General features: G+C 47.4%; 1 protein-coding gene across 1 annotated transcript in view; it reads right to left on the minus strand.

The window, feature by feature from the left end:
- The window catches only part of HADH (hydroxyacyl-CoA dehydrogenase), a 44,531-nt gene that overhangs the window by 3,030 nt on the left and 24,104 nt on the right, over positions 1–17,397 (minus strand). The window contains exons 3-6 of the mRNA XM_027543873.1: positions 16,737–16,894; positions 11,808–11,934; positions 8,574–8,663; positions 4,432–4,504 (exon numbers count right to left, since the gene is read on the minus strand). Of these exons, the coding sequence (XP_027399674.1) occupies positions 4,432–4,504; positions 8,574–8,663; positions 11,808–11,934; positions 16,737–16,894 (448 nt within the window). The remainder of the gene's footprint in view (positions 1–4,431; positions 4,505–8,573; positions 8,664–11,807; positions 11,935–16,736; positions 16,895–17,397) is intronic.

The following is a 17,397-nucleotide window of genomic DNA, read 5'->3' on the forward strand; positions in this document are numbered from 1 at the left end:
GACTTTATCGGTACTCCTCTGATTAGTCAACCAGAAGTTCTTTAGAATGATTTGAGTTTCAGGTCAGAAGAGAGCAAAAATGATCACACAGACATTAGCCTTATCAGGCAGCCTCACTCATTCATTCAACTTCTGTTTAATATCTGTTATGTATCAGGCACCAGAGACTTGGAATGAAACAAAGAAAGACAAGTACTGCAGTGTTCATGATCTAATGTGAGGATTCAGATGGGCAAACCAAAACTTTCATCTAACAAGTGCTGAAGATTCAGGAAGATTCACACGGCTATGTGGGCAAAGATGGAGAGGTTTACTCACAATGCTATGACTTCACCAAAACCACTACCCAGGAATGGGTCCTGATGGTCCTGAAGAGAATCCCCAGGGAAGAGCAGGCAGGGAAGGGCATTCCAGACAGCAAGAACAGCATGTGCAAAGCAGGAATGAGAAAGCACATGGCAGCTGATAAAAGAGTCTGCTGAGAGGATTTCATTAGGCTCCCAGGCTTCTGCGGTGCAGAGGCCGAACACTGAAGCAAGCCTAGCATGCTTCTGGGGCTCGCTCCTGCTGCTCCTTGCACTGGGATCCTGTCCTCAACATCTGCAGACCTCTGCTCAGGTGCCAGAGCATCAGAGACTCCCCTCCTCTCTGCACATAACCTAAGAGCTATCAAGACTCCAGGCTAGGACTCCTGCCACCCCCTAGACCCCCTATATTTATCTTTCTCAAGGATTACTGGTCACAACCTAACATGTTATCTATTGGTTCACTTGCTATAGGCTGTCTCCCCTTATTAGAATATCAGCTTCCTGCGGATAGAAATCTCATAGCATAATGGTTCCAACTTACCTTAAAGCCATTTAATCAAATCAATATTCAGGAAAGACAATAAACCCTAGAGTCAAGAGTGTTATCCTAGATTCAGAGACTCACTTGACTATTTTATTTCTAAAAAATAATATGAAGACATAGCACATTATGGGGAAAAAAATCTGAACAGTTTTACAAAGTCAGCACAATTCTAAAAATTCTGTTCTGAGTAAGAGAGTAAAAGGAGGGGGGAGAGAGAGAAATATATAAAAGAGACTGGAATGCCAAGTGGGAGTTAAACATGGTATCATGCTTTAGATCATTAATTCCTAATTTTTAGAGTCAAGCACTTCAAATCTGATACCTTTTCCAAAAAAAATGTGCATATACACGAAATTCTGCATCAACCTTAGAAGGTTGATAGGGCCCCCCACCCCCACTCCCTATCCCCTAACTCTGGACAAAGAAAAGCATCCTCAGTGAACTCCCAGCTCTTCTACAGACCTGGGAACTGGGGACCTGCCCAAATAGGCTTCTTCTGCTGGATCATCAGCACCACCTACCGACCATTCTTGGCAAAACAACAAACCAGGGTCACAGGCAACAGGATCAGAACTTCAGCGCAGCCACCATTCTTTTATCCAACAGCAGCTACCTAAAGCCTGACTTACACAAGCACCTTGGAAATATGAAGATGAGGACCCAAACACTGAAAACGGAGTACAGTAGGAGAAGAAAGATGTGCGCCATGCGGCAGGCATGTGCCCTAAAGCAGAAGCAAAGCATAGAGTTATGACAACAACTAAGATTACATCCAGCTTGGAGCACTGGGGACGGTCCAGTGGGGCCTTGAGAGAAGGTGGGAGTAAGGCGTGAGGCAAGACAAGAAGGCAGAGGGTGAGGAGAAAGAAGGCTCCCTGGCGAGGGCACTTATCCGGTAGGCTCCGACGGAACCACTGAACGTGTCCCGAGCACGGCAGGGACACTGTGAGCAGGAGGTCACACGGTGACTGGGGCACAGGCTCGTGACACTCCCAGGTGTCACCCAAGAAAAGCTAACCACACAGCCCCACCACCCTGCCAGAGCTGCCTCTGACCCGTCAGTGGCGTCCGACAGCAAGTGCTGTCTGCTGCGGCCACCAGCCTGCTCAGAGGTCTGCAGAGAGAGCCCTGACCCCAGGGATGAGATTACAGTGGGAACACCGGCAGCACCAGGAGTGAGGACAGAGGCTGCGAGGCACTGCGGAGGAAGGCCTGACCCAGGAGCAAGGAGGCCCACAGCCAGGGAGCGTGGTGAGCGGCAGCAGTGTGCCCAAGACCCCACGGACAGTTGGCAGATGCACCGCTAAGGGCCTGTGAACTCTGAAAGCTGTTCAGCTGCCCAGGAGGCCCGAGTGGACAGTGATGGAGCGGATTCTCTGTTCTAACACCCCACACATCCTTCCGACGACCCCCTACCACTCAAAGCAGCGCTCCGCCCACCTGTCTTAAGAGGCATGCTCACCTCAGGTATATCAAGTATTTGTTATGTGCCCAAAATTCACAATGAAACCCTACTCCCTAAATACAGTGGTATAAGGAGGTAGGACCTTGTAGGAATTGAAGAGTCACGGGGGTGGAGCTCGCAGAGCTCTTCCCAGAGTCACAGGAGAGCTGGTTTCCTCGCTCCGCTCTCTACCATGTGAGGACACGAGAAGTCAGCGGTCTGCAGCCAGAGGAGGGCTCTCACCAGACACTCGATCGTGCTGGCACCCTAGTCTTGGACTATTGTCTCCAGAAATGTGAGAAATAAATTGCGGTCATTTATATACCACCCAGTCTATATCGCTGTTTTTTTTTAAGAGCACATAAGCTGACCAAAATAATGTCATACAGAGAAGTTCTCCACCATGCGTTCGGAAAGGGGTGGGCTAAGCTGCCCTCACGGTCCAACTCTGCTGCCGTGCAGAAATGGAATGCACTGTCCCCTCACCCTCCTGGACAACACGATATTGAGGAGAGCAGTTTGGAAAAGGCAGAAGCTAAGTGCGATCCCTTGTTGCCTGAGGAGCCGCACTACAGGCAGGCTGGCAGGGGGAGACTAGATGACAGGTGGGAGTCAAGTGACAAATGAACAGACATGGCAGGTGAAGGAGGGTAATCCATAACACTCTCAGATTTCAAAGGAGAACGGAGGCAGCTCAGTCACTCCAGCAGGTGAACGCAAATGGGATGGCAGGCGGGCATGTGAGCACGCTTGCCGCTGGCAGAACCGTGAGGTGGCAGAAGGGACACAGTAAGAAGCCTGAGGCTGAGGAGTCCAGACCACAGAGCGGCTTTCCAGGAAACAGCGCCCACCCACTCCAATACTCAGTCCCTCCAGCACACTGAAGCAGCACCAAGGGCAAATACAAGCACTTCCCCCTGGGGTCAGATCCCCTGCCCAGTTTCATCTCCCCGGTGGCTATGATGGTGAAGGTCAGAGGGATCCATCTGTACAGAAAAGGACCACTGCTGATGGGAGGAAAGTGGAAGACAAGAAAGTGACTTTCAACTTACAGCCAGACACGCGGTTCAGGTGAAAATGTATCAAAAGTGACAGTATGTGTCAGTGAGAAGAACACCGTTCAGAGGTGGATCACCCATATGCTATATTCTAAAACATTACATTACCAAGAAAACCCCTGTCTTTCAAAGGAGGGCAAAACGCTTCATGCTGTCTTTGAGGTGCAATTAGATGTATTTGTTGATAGAAAAACACAGAAGTGTTGGTTTGATCTTGAAGCAAAAGTGAGGCAAATGCCTCCATAAAACACAGAGAAAAGTTTTAATATTTAAAGCAGATTTTGAGGAAGCAAATATGCTTTCATCTCTCTAGAAGAGCTGGTATAAATGCTTTGTTTCAAAAATGACATTCTCAGGAGCAAGCATTTGTGAATGAAGTAACTGAAAACAATTACAGTTGCTTTTCATTCAGTCCTATTAAGGCCTGTTTGCCTTTGAAGCAGAGATGAAACAATTACCTTCCACAAATGCCATAGGGAAGGTAGGCAGGAAGATACATGACATTTTCTAACCTTGGATCATGTCCCAGGTCTATTTCTACAACAGGGAAAATCATTCTTTGTCAATCTACCAGTATTGACGAAAAACCATTTTAGACCATTCTTAAGGTTAAAAAAAAAAATGCATCATAACATCATTCAGGAAGGACCGACACCACTGTCAGAAACATTCCTTGTCACGTTACAATCTTGTTAAAATTTCCTATCTCCTGTCACAATTTTACAACCTTAGGGAATTTCAAAGGTTCCCTAGCCCAGTGATTTTTATATCACTGTCATCGTTTTAAGCAATAAACCTCTTAGCCAGAGATCCAGGATAGAAACCCACGTTGGCCTATGACTGCTCTGCCTGAGACTGTAGTTGGAGGTGGCTGAGGGGGAAGTCCCCAGAGTCACCCCCGAAGCCTCCAAGGGAATCGAGGGGGTCCTGGGAACACAGTGACAAAGGCGCCGGGCTCGGGGTGAGGCTGAGTCACGGGAGTGGGAGAACAGAAGCTCCTCCCCTGCTCCACAGGGCCCAGCCCTCGCACAGAAGGCCTCCACGCCTGCTGCCCGCGGCCCGGGCGGGGACAGCTACCTCGCTCACACAGCCTGACTGCTTCCATGAGGTACGGCACCAGAAGACGGTTCACGATAAACCCAGGCGTGTCCTGTCAGAGGAGAGAGAAAAACGGACAACAAGTGAATTTCTGTGAACTTTATCTTTACGTAAAGTCACCAGCTCGCTCCTTCTCACCCTGGATTATCACACACATTTATCAAGCTGTACATTTTCAATGTTTCAAAGCGCCAAGACAGCCTCGTTTCTATGCCACATGACAGTTTAACCAACTATTACAGTAACCAGAAGCCCCTACTGCACGGGTCCTGAAAGCAGTAAAGGCGGAGCCAGGGGGCCACTAGAAAGAGCACAGCTTTGGGAGCGGGTGGGTCTGGGCTCAGATTCGAACACTCTTTGACCTTGCATCATTCTGAAACTCAGTTTCATCATCTGTGAAATGGGAGCAGTAATTTCTACCTCACTAGTTGTGAAGATAAATGAAAGCACATAAAATGCTGCACATATAGCATTATTATGCTCCCCTCAAACAGTAGACCCTTTACTCCTCTCCTGCATTTCTTAACGAGTCTAGAAAAAGTCACACTCCACCCTGAACGCGCCTCGGGAGCACAACTTCCCAGCTGTTGAGGATTTCCTCGGGCTCTTTCTATGTGCACTCTGGCGCTGGGCACAGGACTCTGGAGCTGGGGACAGGGCCCGGGACAAACTAGCAGGTCCCAACAGACCGAGGGCCTCTCCCAGCTCACCGATCAAGACTCCTCCCAGGAAGAAGCCTTTCTTCGTTCCCCTCCTCACTCAAACACTTAACCATCTCTCCTGGAAGGATGGTGGGAATGCGGATTCTGTCTACTGACCTCTCCTGGGAGCTTGTGAGGCAGGCTCGCTTGGTACCTTTTCAGTGGTTTTTATGGAAAGTTGATTTCCATTAAGTAAACAGAGTTCCCTCTTTTAACAAAAGGCTGATGACCCTCCCTCAGGAAAAAACCCTCACCGTGGCCCAGGCTGTGAGTCCCGTTTCAAGCACACACTGGGCACTCCATACACATCTGAACAGAGATGCCCAGCTCCTGTGTTCCTCTACTCACCTGCCTGCATAATGTAGCACAGGGCCGTTCCTCCTTTCACTCTGGACCAACTGAAACCACCCCTACGCTACCTCTCAGGAATACAGAGATGCACAGAAGAGCTTTATCTGTCTAACCAAGACCATTCATATAATTATGTTGATTTATTAATAATAACCAGGGCAAACCTGTTTTTTAACTTCAAAAATTAACTGCAGAAATTCAGGACAGGGTAGGGTACCTGACTACAGGAGGCCACACCATACACAAGGTTAGAAATCAGAAAGTAGCCTGGGAAAAGTATTTTCTCCAATATACGGAGTGTTCATATATCACTACAAGGCTGCTCTGGTGGCTCAGTGGTAAAGAATCTGCCTGCCAATGCAGGAGACATGGGTTCAGTCCCTGGGTTGGGAAGATCCCCTGGAGAAGGAAATAGCAGCCCACTCCAGGATTCCTGCCTAGGAAATCCCACGGACAGAGAAATCTTGTAGGCTACAGTCCATGGGGTTGCAAAAGAGTCGGACACAGCTTAGCGACTAAACAACAAAAAATCGAAGAAATATTCAGTAAAACAAAAGAGCACGTTACCAGTAAGGTTTCAGGCAAGGGGCTTTGTCCCCATTATGATATTCAATGCTGTTGAAGATACAGAGATACTCTCATAACACTGGAATGTAAAGAGACGCGGCCCTTTGATAAAGCAATTTAACTTTATGTACTCATACACCTTACATTTTTCGTACACATTTACTTATTCATTAAACACACTTTATTTACTGTACTTATTATATAGCAGGAATTGTTTGTCCTAAGTACTTTACAAACAGTCATTCACTTATTCCTCACAGTAACCCTGTAAGGTAAGTTCTGTTGCTGCCTCTGTGTGAGGGAGAGGATGCCGAGGCACAGGGAGGTTACGAGACCCGCCCAAGGTTACACATCCAGTAAGTGCCGAAGCCAGGATGTGAGCCCAGGCAGGCTGGCTCAAGTCCACGGCCTTCACCTTTTCACACCACGCTTTGCCTGTGAAGTCTTCCTATGAAGAAAGACACGTTTTAGGCACACTGATGTCATTCTTCTATGTTGGGTGTTACTACGCTATAATCCTGGAGGTCAGATCCACATCTATTTGTGTAAATCAAGTTTCAGTGGGGCAGACGCACACTACTCCTTGCAGGTATGGTCCATGCTGCTTTCCTGTGACAGCGGCAGAATGCAGCAGTTGCAGCAGAGACTGTACACCCTAGAATACTTCTATCTGGCTCTTGAAAGAGAAGCCTGCTGACGTTTGTTCTATGTGATTTCCTCTACTATCTGGATGCCACACCAAGGGCCTGAATAACTGACCCTGAGAGTTAGTCAGGGTCTAAAAGACTCCCTGAATGCCTAAGGTAGCACCTAAAAAGAGAGTTCTGCGACGATGTAACAAGAGCAATTTCATGAGACCACAGTTCCCAGGCCTGCACCCGCCATGGCCATCCCGATGGAAAAATGGATCATCGCTCTCCGTGAATTAATGACTTTGCTGCTAAAGACCACCCCTGGCTTGTTCCTGCACTCTCATTTTACACCTAGCTTTTTCTCACACAATGGCTACTTTTTGCCATGAACAAAGCAAAAACTGGTAACAAAATACAACCATACCCTCTGGTTATTAATGTGATATATATTTTTTTAATACATAAGATTTAAAACCATAAAACTGAACCAACAAAAAATGAGTGTTAAAAAATGAGATTCCCTAATATAACACTCCAGTCCTGGAATGCAGGGGACTGGCATGTTTAAGTCTGCTCTCTTTGGCTGTTGGGGTCCACGTTGACAGATGACTTATTCAGATGATTCATAAACCACGGGAGTTTTCATGGATTAATTCAATATTGTGAGTTCAAACTTGAGACTATTTTGGAAAGTAAAAGTATGCTATGAGAAGAACCACCATGATATTTAAAAGATTACAGTCAACTAGCTATTCCACACCTGGGTATATATCTGAAAAAAAACAAAAACACTAATTCAAAAAGATATGTGCGCCCCAGTGTTCATAGCCAAGACATGGAAACAACCCAAGTGCCCATCAACAGACACCTGGCTAAGGAGACATGGCATGTATACAATGGAATACTACTCAGCCATATAAAAAAGAATGAGACTCTGCCATTTGCAGCAACATGGATGGACTTGGAGAGCATTATGCTAAGTGAGATAAGTCAGACAGAGAAAGACAAATACTGTACATCGCTTACACGTGGAATCTAAACAATACAACAAACTAATGAACAGAACAAAAGAGCAGACTCACAGATACAGAGACCAAATTAGTGGTTACCATGGGGTAGCGGTGGGGTGTGGACAGTACAGGGCTGAGAGAGGGAGACACAAACTAACGAACGTGAGACAGGTCAAGGATGCATCACTGTACAGCATGGGGAACACAGCCAATATTTTGTAGTAACTGTGAATGCAACGTAACCTTTAAAAATTACATGAAAAAATAAAAACTCTAAAAATTAAAAAAAAATTAAATTATGGTCAAAACGATAAATGACATATTTACAAATAATTGGGCTTCCCTGGTGGCTCAGTCAGTAAAGAATCCGCCTACAATGCAGGAGACCACCTGAAATGTAGGAGACACAACCCCCTCCCGTATTCTTGCCTGGGAAATCCCACGGACAGAGGAGCCTGGCAGACTACAGTTCATGGAATCACAAGGGTCGAACACGACTTAGTGAGTAAACCACCAACCATCATAAAAATTTGTAATGGCATCTTGTGACACAATTATCCTTTCAGAAAAACTACCAAGTCATGCAGAAGTGCCGTTCCTAAATCTGAGGGGAACTAAACAAGAACTACAGCAAATGCAGAGACTGAAGGTAATCAGAGCAAAGCAGGTGAGAGCACCAGGGATAACTTTACATCTAATCACCAGGACTCCTTGCTAGACGCAGCTCGCCCTCTACAGCCTGCAGACAGACCTGCAGGAAGAGTGCCCCTCTCCCACATCAGCCCACAGCAGGAGACTCCCTCCTGGAATAAGTCAGGTCCCAGAAAAATCACCCCCTCCCCGGGCTACCCATACACTACCTTGCAAGCAACAGGATGCTTCCCCAGGGCTCTGCTGAAGTCTAGCAGAGATTCAAACGTCTTCTGGCTGGTCATTGGTGTTTTAATGACCTGGAAATGCAAAGTAGAGAAGAATTATAACCATAAAATCAGCAAACAATTTCAATAGAACGGTTCAAGGAAACATTGAGGGAAAACGGCCACACAGGTGGCAAAAATAATTTTTAGTTTCAGAAAAGAAGGATCTCAAGCCAGAAACAAAATGTCCACTTCAAGACAGTGGACTATCACAGAACACACAAAATCAAGGCTAAAAAACTGATATAAATGTGTGTATATGCGTGTAGGAGGTTTCACAGACTTGTCACTGAGACTTGGGTTCAAACCCCAATCACACCACTTACCGGCTCTGTGACTCTGGGAATGTTTCTAGAAATTGAAATAACATTGAAATCACTCTACCTACCCTCAAGGAACTGAGGTGAGACTGGAATTAGATTAGGAAGTAAAGCATTAAGGGCAGCTCCAAGAAAATGCTCAGTAAATACTGGCTCTTTTTAGGGTTTTACTTGCCACTGTTAATGAGTTCAGGGAAGTAACTGGAAGTCTACTAGAATATAATGCTTGCCTTTAACACACTCTGCATGAAGACGCACCTTTTCCTAGTCCAAAGATGAAGAGAAGGAGCCCCAGGAAAACTGAGTGATGCGCCCAGGCCACCAAGGTCCTGTGGACTCTGAGGGGGTCCTGTAACCCCCTATTACACCACCCTCTCCCACACAGATGCCCCAAAGGCCAACAGCTCCCTCTGCCTCAGAACAGGCTCATCCCAGAGGGAGGCTTTCATATCCAGCAAAGGCAGGCCTATGGCTGGGGCGTGCCACCTACCCGAACCCTGGGAAGGCCCAGGCCACCCCCCGACCCTCTCTGTGAGGTGCACGGCAAGAGCATGCCTGCTGCCCCGCTCATAGCGGGCTGCAGGGCTCAACAGGGGTCGGCACCGGGCACCACACCTGGCAGTCAGCTCGCAGGAAAGAACTCGCCTGTCAGGAATTAGATTTCAGCATATGAAGAGAGACCCAGAAAAATTTATATAAGTTAAATATGTAATTGAAATGCCAGTTAAGGGACTTCAATGAGAGTCAAAGCCAACAGGCTTGGCTTCTACAGCAGACCCTTTATGTAAGCTCAGGTGAGTCAAAGCAAGCCCTGGTGCCTCCGCTTTCGCATATGAAACAGGGTGACGACATCTGACACATCCCCTCTCTTCTAAGGGGACTGTGTGGTGTAATGAGATAGTGTCTGTGCAGGATGGAAAGCGCTATATGAATGAAGAGAGTCATTAGCATTATCATTCATGCTTTAACGTGATCACGGCTTGGGATGTGCTGGTATGCTATGGCACGGAGGGAAGCTAATGAGTGAAAACAGACCAAAGGCACCATTAAGAGGGGGTTAAGGATGGCACGATACTGCTCTGCAGACACCACGAATCAAACAGCAACCTGAGGATTATTCAAGAGGAAGCGGAAACATCACCTCCATCTGGACCAAACAGACTGGGCCGTGACAAGGGCTGCGAGTCAGGGAGTTTTAAAAATAATTTGGTGACTTAAAGGAGTCAACAGTAAAGAGTCTTGTTTTGTTTTTAACAGGACGAATGCATACTTATTCATTCATCCAACAAACAATGTGCTGCAGATACTCTGTTCCAACACAGGGTCTGAAAAATTACACATATACACATATAAATGTGTCCAGTCCCAAGTACAGGAAAAGAGCCACTCAACTTACAGTTCATTTTGGTGTTTACCACCAGGGACATACACTCGAATGCTCAAGTTAAAAAATAAAAGTTGCATAAAGAGAGCACTTTTAGAAAACATTTTCTAGAAAATGTTAACATTTGTCAAACATTAACTATTAATAATCAATGTACCATATTTCCAAAGACACAAATGGACACTATCAGGTAAATGCAGTTGAAAACATTATTAGAGTTGGAATATGTCTTTATCTTCAAAACACGTACGTACATGACATAGTAACCGAAAACGTGGAAAATTTCATTTCACTTCCTTGCTCTTTCCTGCATTAGGAAAAACGCTATCTTCTATTCCCTGTGCCCCTTTCGTTCCTCAACTTCTTCAAAAACAGCCTTAGAGATTGGCAGTAAATTAGAAGCCAAGAAGCAATGTTAGTGGAAGAGAGAATTCCTATCATAGGATGGTTCAGAGTAGTCCCTGAAAGAAAACTGTAGGGAAATTTAGTCATCCTTAAACTAGATGCTAATACTTATAGAGGGGAGGGGCTGAGCATCAGGAGGTGGCAGAAACAAGGGGACGCCGGAGGGAAGCGGGCCTGGAGCAGGCAGCAGTGGGAGACCACATCTCCACTCTCCCCCAGGGAGCCCCGGCTAGTCTCTGCAGGTCTGCCCGGGTCCACAGCCCCCACACTTCGCACGGCAATAACTCCTCAAGCTCAGTACAAATGCTGTTTTAATAGAAGCTGCTCCTTGGACTCTGTAATTAGCCCCTCTATAAAAGGCAAGCTGCAGCGTTTCAGTGCAAATTATCTACTGTGACTCCACCTCCCTTGTACCTGAGTCTCGAGCAAGCAAGTGGCAGCAGCAGCCCAACAGCCCTCCCGGCCACTTCCCTCTGCCTCCTGGGGCCGAGGTCAGGAGGTTCGAGGCTCTGAGGAGCTGCTTCATAGCTGTGGTCACAACACAGAGGAGCTGCGCCTCTGTGGGGACAGTACAAAGGCCCCGTCACCGGAGCTGACACCAGTGTGACCCAGCAACAGTGGACAGTGTAATACAGAGGCTCTGGGAGGAAACCAGGCTTCTAATAAAATTCCTCATCCAGCCTGGACAAGACAACACGAACGTGTGGTTCTCCCCTATGTGGGCTCATCAGGCCAGTGATCTTCAGTACCACCTTCCCAATCTGATGCTTCTCTCTGCACTGCTCATCAGCTATGGCATAAACAATAAGTGATATTCCACACAGGTAACAGCCCTCCTGGACACCACTGGTCAAAAGAGAGGTCTGCAGAGAAATAAAGCCCAGGGGCCTTCCTAGATATGAGGTGCTGTTTCTTCCTTTGGCTCTGAAAGGAGACTGGCTAGAGAAACCCAAGCACAAGCACAACCAACCTGCCAACTTCCCACTACAATTCCCGGTGGAGTGCAATCCCCACTCAGAAGCAGGGCTGAGAGCGGGCAGAGCAAGCACTCAAGCAGACCACACTGACCTCCACAAGCTTCATCAAAGGCACTGGGTTGAAGAAATGGAGCCCGGCGAATCGGTCCTGTCTGGTGGTGGAATTGGCTAGGCTTGTGATCTGCAAAGAGGAAGTGTTGCTGGCAAAGATTGTGTGTCTGTGGAGAGAAAGACATTGGGGTGTTGGAATGAGTCCCATCTTTGGAAGCAGTCAGGGAAAAGACACAACTTCATTAACATTAGGCTGAAATCAAGTGACCTGCTTCATTTAAATTCTAGTTACCTGCTCCAAAAGTCTGCTTAGTCTTTGCTAATCCTTCCTTAATTTTCGGCAACAAAGTTTCTACTGGCTACTTGCATTATTTAGTTTATATGGTTCGTGAAGAACACAAGGAGGCAAAAACAGCAGTCACAAGATGAAACTGCGAGTGAACAAGCGCTGAGGAAAGACAGGACGCACCACAGACCCTCAGAATAAACGAAAACTGTGAAGAAACACCCGAATCCTCCGTGAGAAACATCCGACATGAACTAAAATCATCTCCCCTCAAGTGAAAAGCTTTACTTCCCCACTGATTGGGAATTGAAATGAAAACAGAAGGAAGCCAACATGGCCCAAAAGAAGTTTTAAGGCTACACTGGTAGGTTTGGGGAAGGAAGGATACGTGTATACACATGATAAACACGGCTCAACGCGTTCTAATTGCAGTGAAAGTGTCAGTCACTCAGTCGTGTCCAACTCTTTGCAGCCCCGCAGAACGCAGCCCACCAGGGTCCTCTGTCCATGGGATTCTCCAGGCAAGAATAATGGAGTGGGTTTCCACTCCAACCATTTCCTTCTCCAGGGGATCTTCCCAACCCAGGGATCAAATCCAGGTCTCCTGAATTACAGGAAGAATTTTTACCGTCTGAGCCACCAGGGAAGCCCTATTCTTATTATAAAATCTCCTTAAGAAGCAGTAGCATCTTCTTTTGTGTATATAAAATATTAAATTATTAATTTAAAAAACTCCATGCCGATTTCAACCAAATTGAGTTTTAAAGACCTCAGTCAAGCGGGGTGCCAAAGGCATGACAGGCAAGTCTTCAGAGATGGGCAAGACTGATCAGCTTTCCCACAGCACCACCTTGTGGGTAAATACACTAACTCTACTAATAACAGCAACCACAAGGGCTTGGCCACAGCACAGGAAGGGCGGTGATCCCTTACGACCAGGTTAGGGTGTTCCTGCGTGCCCAAAAGGCAGTACTCTAATCTGTCTGAAATCAGGAGGAGTGGGAGGAGAGAAGGGAAGGGAGAAGAAACCAGTAATGTGGGAAGAGCAGAGAAGAGTGAGGTTGCGGAAGCAGCTGCTGGGCTGGTGGTGTACACTGGTGTAGCCGCGCGATGGAATACTACTCAGCCACAAAAAAGGAGAAAATCACGCCATCTGCAGCAACATGGATGGACCTACAGATCTTCATACTGAGCCAGTCAGTCAGAGAAAGACAAGTATCACATGGTACCACTTCCATGTGGAACCTAGACTGGGACACAAACGAACCAAGCTAGGAAACTAACAGAATCATGGACAGAGAGCAGCCCAGGGGTTGTCAAGGGGCAGGGTCTGGGAGAGGGACAGGATGGGAGGGTGGGGTTAGAGATGTGAGATGCTACAGAGAGGATGGTAAACTGCACGGTGCTACAGTGCAGCACAGAGAGCTCTATTCAGCACCCTACGATAAACCATAATGGAGGAGAATGCGTGTATAACTGAGTCACCGAGCTGCACGGCAGAAGTCAAACACTGTAAACTAACTGTGCTGCTGCTGCTTAGTTGCTTCAGTCATATCCGACTGTGCGACCCTATGGACTGCGGCCCGCCAGGCTCCTCTGTCCACGGGCATTCTCCTGGCAAGAATACTAGAGTGTGTTGCCATGCCCTCTTCCAGGGGATCTTCCCAACCCAGGAATCAAACCCGGGTCTTCTGCAATGCAGGCAGATTCTTTACCACTGAGCTGGTATACTTCAACTTAAAAACACTGATAGAAAAACACTGACCCATTTCATGAGTAGGATTCACTGTATCTATGTACCACATCTTCCTTATCTTTCCTCTGTCAATGGGTATTTAGGTTGCTTCCATATCTTGGCCATTGTAAATAGTGCTGCAATGAACACTGAGGTGCATGTATCTTTTGAATTATGGTTTTCTCCGGATATATGCCCAGGAGTGGAATTGCTGGATCATATGGTAGCTCTATTTTTAGTTATTTAAGGAACCTCCAAACTGTTCTAGAATCCTCTTGCCAATGCAGGATAAACAGGAGATGGGGGTTCAATTCCTGAGTTGGGATGATCTCCTGGAGGAGGAAATGGCAACACACTCCAGCATGCTTGCTGGGAGAATCCCATGGACAGAGGAGCTTGGTGGGCTACAGTCCATGGGGTCGCAGAGTCAGACATGACTGAAGGGACCGAGCATGCGTACTGTTCTCCATAGTGGCTGTACCTGTTTACATTCCTAGAATGGTGCAAGAGGGTTCCCTTTTCTCCACACTCTCTCCAGCACTGACTGTGCAGATTTTTTGATGATGGCCATTCTGACTGGTGATACCTCACTTAGTTTTAATTGGCATTTCTCTAATAATTAGTGATGCTGAGCAGCTTTTCATGTGCCTTTGGCCATCTGTATCCTTTTCTGAGAAACATCTATTCAGATCTTTTGCTTATTTTCTGATTGGGTTGAATGGCTTTTTGATATTGGGCTTCATGAGTTGTCTTCCCTTGTAGCTCAGTCGGTAAAGAATCTGCCTGCAGTATAGGAGACCTGGGTTCGATCCCTGGGTCAGGAAGATCCCCTGGAGAAGGAAATGGCAACCTACTCCAGTATCCTTGCCTGGAAAATCTCATGGACAGAGCAGGAGCCTGGTGGGCTGCAGTCCATGGGGTCACAAAGAGTCGGGCATGACTGAGCGACTAACACTTACTTACTTCTTGAGTTGTCTGTATACTTTGGACGGTCAACATTTCATAGGGCTTCCCTGATGGCTCAGACAGTAAAGAATCTGCCTGCAATGCAGATCTGAGTTTGATACCAGGATCGGGAAAATCCCCTGGAGAAGGAAATGGCAACCCACTCCAGGATCCTTGCCTGGAAAATCTCATGGACATAGCAGAGCCCGGTGGGCTGCAGTCCATGGGGTCACAAAGGGTCGGACACGATAACATCTTATGGAAGTACTTTTTCCTCATTCTGAGGGTTGTCTTTTCATTTTGTTCATACTTTCCTTTGCAATGCAAAACGTTTTACATTTAATTAGGTCCCGTTTATTTTTGTTTTTATTTTCATTACTCTAGGAGGTGGATCGAAAATGATCTTGCTGTGATTTATAGATCAACAGAATAGAACAGAAAGCCCAGAGATAAACCTACGCACCTATGGTCATTTAATCTATGACAGAGGAAGCAAAAATATACAGTGGAGAAAAGACAGTCTCTTCAGTAAGTGGTGCTGGGAAAACCGGATAGCTACATGTAAAAGAATAAAATTAGAATGCTGTATGCAAAAATAAACTAAAAATGGAATACAGACCTAAATGTAAGGCGAGATACAATAAAACTCTTAGAGGAAAACAGGGGCATAACACTCTCCTACATAAATAGCACTTCACTTTTAAGGCACGAGAACAGTGACCTTTCTCAACAACTTCCAAGTTGGCTGATTTAAAGGCCAGGCAAAGGGGCTTCTCCTTAAAGAAAAAAACCTTTTTAGCCAACACCCCTAACCAAGACAGTCTGGTTTCTGTCACATGGTGCTACAGCCCCTAAGAGAAGTGAAGCTGCTCAGTCATGTGTGACTCTTTGCGACCCCATGGACTGTAGTCCTACCAGGCTCCTCCATCTGTGGAATTTTCCAGGCAAGGGTACTGGAGTCGGTTGCCATTTCCTTCTCCAGGGGATCTTCCCAACCCAGGGATCGAACCCAGGTCTCCTGCATTGCAGGTGGACACTTTACCCTCTGAGCCACCAGGGAAGCCTGTAAAGTACGTAAGCATGCTGATCAGCTGAGTGACACACGGGGGACAGAAAGACAGGCCTCTCCTCTTTGTCAGGGTCACCAGGCCACACTGCCCTAAGGGCCGTCAGGCCAGCAGGCCAGCATGCAAGTGTCTCTCTTTAGCCACTGCTCGCTGGTGACTGCCTAAGAATTACTGTTGTCATATAATCTTAATCTGACTTGAGTCCCAATCAAGACGGGTGGCGCATGGCCAAGCAACCCACAAGATGAGCATGAATGAACATGTCAGGAGCCAACACCACCAGGAGTCACAGGCAGAACTAGAGCTGCACATGTGCATGGCTCGCTGATGCCGCACAGACAGTCCTGAGCCAGGGGCCCTGCGTCTGACCTGCACGACACTAGCTCTCCTCGCCCACCCTTCGCCAGGAAGCTGGGTAACAACTCCGTGCTCCTTAAAGGACCCCAATTGTTTTGACTTAACCCACAGAAGGCTCAAAGCAGGAGGACCCTGGAAAACCATGGAAACAGAAAGCATTCCCTTCAATTACATTATTCTGTTGGTTTCATCCAAAAGAGGGGACACACCAAATTGCCCTGAGGTTGCTCAGCAGACATCTAGGGACGTGACGGAGTGCCTCCACCCTCTGGCCTGGGAGGGGCCATGACACAGACGCTGCGAGAGACCAAGACCTGTCCCTGGATGGACCCTCCAATTCACGAGGGAAAAACTCTACCCTCCTCTGGGGACAAGGATCAGATTCAGGACAGCCCACACCTCAGGAAGCAAACTGGGGGTGGAGGATGAAGAACAAAGGAAACAGTGTTGGCTCTTCTGGAAACAGCTGTAGAGTAATAAAAAGAAGTCTTAGTGTCAGGAGACTCCTTCCCAGGAGGAAAGCCCAAGCACCAGGAAGGGAGCCCCCAGCACCAACGAGGTCTCCCAGACATCACGTACTCGGCGGCAAACTTGTCCAGCCTCTTGAACAGCTCGTTCTTCATCTGCAGATTCTCTACAATGGCCTCCACCACCAAGTCTGTGCTGTGGACCACAGATGCTGCATCCGTGCTGGTCGATATGCTGCTCAGGGTCTTCGCCACAAACTCATCAGCGCCCTAATGCCGTGGGGGAAGCAGAAGAGAATGGTCACTGGGTTCGCTGGAAAATGGTCAATGTGCCACAGAGGGGGCAAGCGGGAGGGCGAGGACAGGGCAGGACACCCCAGACAACCTGAACGCGCCCTGGAATCCCGAGAAATAAACTCTCTACGTCTCTTCTTAGGGTAGATGGCATCTCAATGTGCTTCTGGACCCTAGGGCAAGAATCAGCCTGTGAACGATCCCAAGTGCTGGTCAGCACACTGTCGTGTGCCAGTCATAACCTTTCAAACTCTTAGCCGGCTCTGCTCAGGTTACTAAGCTGTTTGTTCACAGCGTCGGTGTTGGCCTGTTCTATCTGCTCTGTGTCAACAGACAGCCATGTACTGTTCCATGACAGTACAGACTTCTTGGAAGCCTGTGATCTGTCTTCCAGAAAAGGGTAAAAGTGGCTCTCAGCCCCATCTGTGAGTCTGAGAGGTGGTGCTGACTATTCCCCTCTAGCAGGAGGCAGGGAAGAG

This window comes from Bos indicus x Bos taurus, chromosome 6, assembly GCF_003369695.1.
Source record: "Bos indicus x Bos taurus breed Angus x Brahman F1 hybrid chromosome 6, Bos_hybrid_MaternalHap_v2.0, whole genome shotgun sequence".
NCBI classification, from domain to species: Eukaryota; Metazoa; Chordata; class Mammalia; order Artiodactyla; family Bovidae; genus Bos; species Bos indicus x Bos taurus.